This window comes from Myodes glareolus, chromosome 10 (assembly GCF_982192425.1).
Source record: "Myodes glareolus chromosome 10, mMyoGla1.1, whole genome shotgun sequence".
Lineage (NCBI taxonomy): Eukaryota > Metazoa > Chordata > Mammalia > Rodentia > Cricetidae > Myodes > Myodes glareolus.
This window is the reverse complement of record NC_142035.1, coordinates 66808161-66811538: the sequence shown is the minus strand read 5'-3', so window position 1 is coordinate 66811538 and position 3378 is coordinate 66808161. Positions and strand designations below refer to the sequence as shown.

The 3378-nt window shown below is 34.6% G+C and overlaps 1 protein-coding gene across 1 annotated transcript; it reads right to left on the bottom strand.

The window, feature by feature from the left end:
* Positions 1-1347: 1347 nt before the first annotated feature.
* Positions 1348-2286, bottom strand: LOC148120677 (olfactory receptor 4F3/4F16/4F29-like). The gene has a single exon (XM_087911437.1). It carries the CDS (start codon positions 2284-2286, stop codon positions 1348-1350), a length of 939 nt encoding a protein of 312 aa, XP_087767563.1.
* Positions 2287-3378: the final 1092 nt, after the last annotated feature.

The following is a 3378-nucleotide window of genomic DNA, read 5'->3' as shown; positions in this document are numbered from 1 at the left end:
TGTTGGAGCACACATCACCCTGATGTGGTGCTACAATTACCATTGTAACTCTCCTTTAGCAAATTACATCACTAAACCTGAAAACTCAGTAGCTTGTCACGGAACACATATGTAGGCTAGGGAATTTTATGTTATGTTTCATTTGGTATAAAATATGTTCCCTGGTCAAGCAATACTTTGTGTAAGTACAACATTGCTTAGACAAAGCATTCTATAAACCCCACAAATGATTAACTACCATATATGTAGGATCTAACCCACTCACACTTTAATCAGTGAGTAAGAAAAGGTATGGATGATTTACAATAAAGAATTACTTACAGGAGCTAGATTTTATCTAATGGTCAATAGTCAAAGTTGCCCATGAAGATTAAAACCTCAAATTAGATGCAAAATTAGAGGGGCTGGAATCCCACAAGGGAAAATGGGCATGAGACAGAGACCAAGGATAGTTAATACTGTGTCTCTCAATGCCTCCAATTCCAATGGTGTAGCTGATGGCTAGCCTCTGGTGACTATAATCATAGGGACACACTGGCAACAAGCTTGAAACATGGAGGAAATGAAGTGGTATATTGGAAAGTAAATGGAACTACAACACTGCTTCTGTTACAAAGTCTCTAGATAAGGTAGCTTGCTTTAGAATGTCTATGAGGTGAATAGGTCCCTACAATGTAACAACTGATTTAAAAACCTTATAGCTTCATTTTGCATCTCAAAAATATCAACCACACATTTTTACTGAACTCTGGCTTAGACAAATACTAAGAAAAAAAAAGAACATGTGAAATAGAAAGGAATTATGAAGGAAACTTGAATAAATTTGAATATTATAATGATAACTGGACAGCTTATATTCCTGAGAATTGAGTGTGTATGCTTGCAGGTTCTAAACAGACAGACAAATGAGAGCCTACAGGGCATGCAAGGTACAGAAGATGAAAAATTGACTCAGCTCAATGTCAATTTGCAAATTACGCATGGAGCGCTACCTGAAAGCCCTGCATGCGAGAAAATTTATGTTCAGAAGGGAAGAGACAGAATGTGTGTGTGTGTGTGTGTGTGTGTGTAAGCCTTAAAGCAATCTTCTATCTTCTGTACAACTAAAAGTTTGCTTCACATAATATTCTTCTTTGGGAATTCAGCTCTTTCTTATTATAATCTTTGTTTTATAAATAAATAATCACTTCTCTGTTGCTAGAAAACACTGCAAATCTCTTCTAGCAGAAGACAAAATTCACCCAAATATCAGTATAGGTAAGCAAATATGACCAAGGAAAGTAATTTTTCACTGAATTTGGTCAACAATGAACTGTGTTCAATGAGAAAAGTTCACACTGCAATCATTTAGGAGATCTTCCCGTATTTCAGTAACTGCCTGCATATTCTCTTCATCGATGTCTTCATTTCTTGATTCCTCAGCGTGTAGATCACAGGGTTCAGAAAAGGAGTACCAACTGCATCAAATATGGCCAGATATTTATCCAGGTGTGTGGAGGGAGAAGGCCATGTATAAACAAAGATCAAGGGACCAAAGAATAGGACCACAACAGAGATGTGAGCAGAAAGTGTAGACATGGCCTTAGAGAAACCACTTGAGGAATGTTTCTGAATGGTGACTATTATGACAATATAAGACATGGCCAGTATGAAGAAGGAGCCTACAGAGATGAATCCGCTATTAGCTGATACCATTAATTCTAATTGGTTGGTATCTATGCAAGCAAGCCTGATAAACCGAGGAAGGTCACAGTAAAAACTGTCCAAAATATTTGGTCCACAGAAAGGCAAATTTACTACATAAACAAACTGAACCAGGGAATGCATAAGGCCAACCACCCAGGCAGACACTAAGATGAAAATGCACATTTTGGCATTCATAATTGTCAAATAATGGAGAGGCTTACATATGGCTACATATCTGTCATAAGCCATGCCTATAAGCAGCACCACCTCTACACCACCAATCACATGGATGAAGAAGATTTGAGTCATGCAACCTCTAAAGGAGATGACTTTGCGCTTTCTGAAGAGGTCATACATCATCTTGGGACAAGTGACACATGAAACACCTAAATCAATGAAGGAGAGATTGGCCAACAGAAAGTACATGGGAGAATGTAAGTGACGATCAGAAGCCACTGTGAAAATGATGAGGGAGTTTCCCATCATGCTTGCCATATAAAACACTGAAGCAAACACAAACAGAAGTACTTGCATCTTCCAGGAGTTGGTGAGTCCCACGAACAGAAATTCTGACACCATAGAGTGATTTGTTCCTTCCATTGATACTCTTTGCAGCACTACCTGAAAGAATGCAGTAGAAGAAAATGAAAATTGTGATAATTTTTTTAATAGACAAAAACATTAGAACTCAAAAGTATGGAAATCTTGTTTTGAGTTCAGCTCATGAGTAGAAATTTTAAACCTCACATGGTTGCCATGCTGTAGTAGATAGCATTTGTTCAATTTTGAAAAAAAAAATTATGGCAGTATGTTGTAGGTCTACTTCTCCTTAGAGAGCAAACAGCACAGTAGAAACAAAACAGGCTCTCAAAACAAAATTCAGATAAAAATACAAAATTCAGAAAAACAAAATTAATACCATGGTTCAGCTACTAGCAAATCATTCCAGAGATTATTTATTAATCTTTTGTATATATTATAAAACTCACGTTTCACATCGCAATATAAACATAGAATGTATTCAGCATATAGGTGTTCTACATGAACTAATTAATACTGATACTAATATTCTTTCATTTTTCCATAATATTTTAAATATATGTGATAAATGAATGAATTAAAAGAGATAGTATCATAAAACAGAGAGAAAGAAATTCAATATCTGAGTGATGTTTCAAAATACATTACCTATTCCCCTTCTTCAAAATATGCTAACTACCACTTATGCAGTAATAGATTATTCAGGTTACATGGTAATCAAAGTGTACTTTCAATGTAATTTAAATGTATTTTTTCAAAAAAAAAACTCTGTGTTTCTCCTTAGTGCTTAAAATTAATTAAGTGCAATTTATTAAATATTATATATCAACTAGATATAACTCCCATAGATTTAAGGACTATAATGATTACTTTCATAACCCAAACTAAAATTCAGAATTGCAGCATAATGTATATAACTATTTGTTGAATCATAAATAAAGATGTAGTTTGATTATTTCAAGCACACATTAAAAAATACCTGATTACAGGTTTAAAGACAAGAAAGGAGATTTGCATAGTTCTAAAGTGACAGAGAATCTAGAAGCAAACCATTATAAAAGTAAAGAAAAAGACAATGAGGTCAAAGTAAAAATCTAAAACCAACAATTTAATTTGGAATGTATGTGTGATTATGGAGAAAAAGAAAAGATT

Bases quoted from the DNA above. Each gene is read 5' to 3' on its own strand.
- LOC148120677 (XM_087911437.1), bottom strand. From the start codon at position 2,286: ATGGAAGGAACAAATCACTCTATGGTGTCAGAATTTCTGTTCGTGGGA.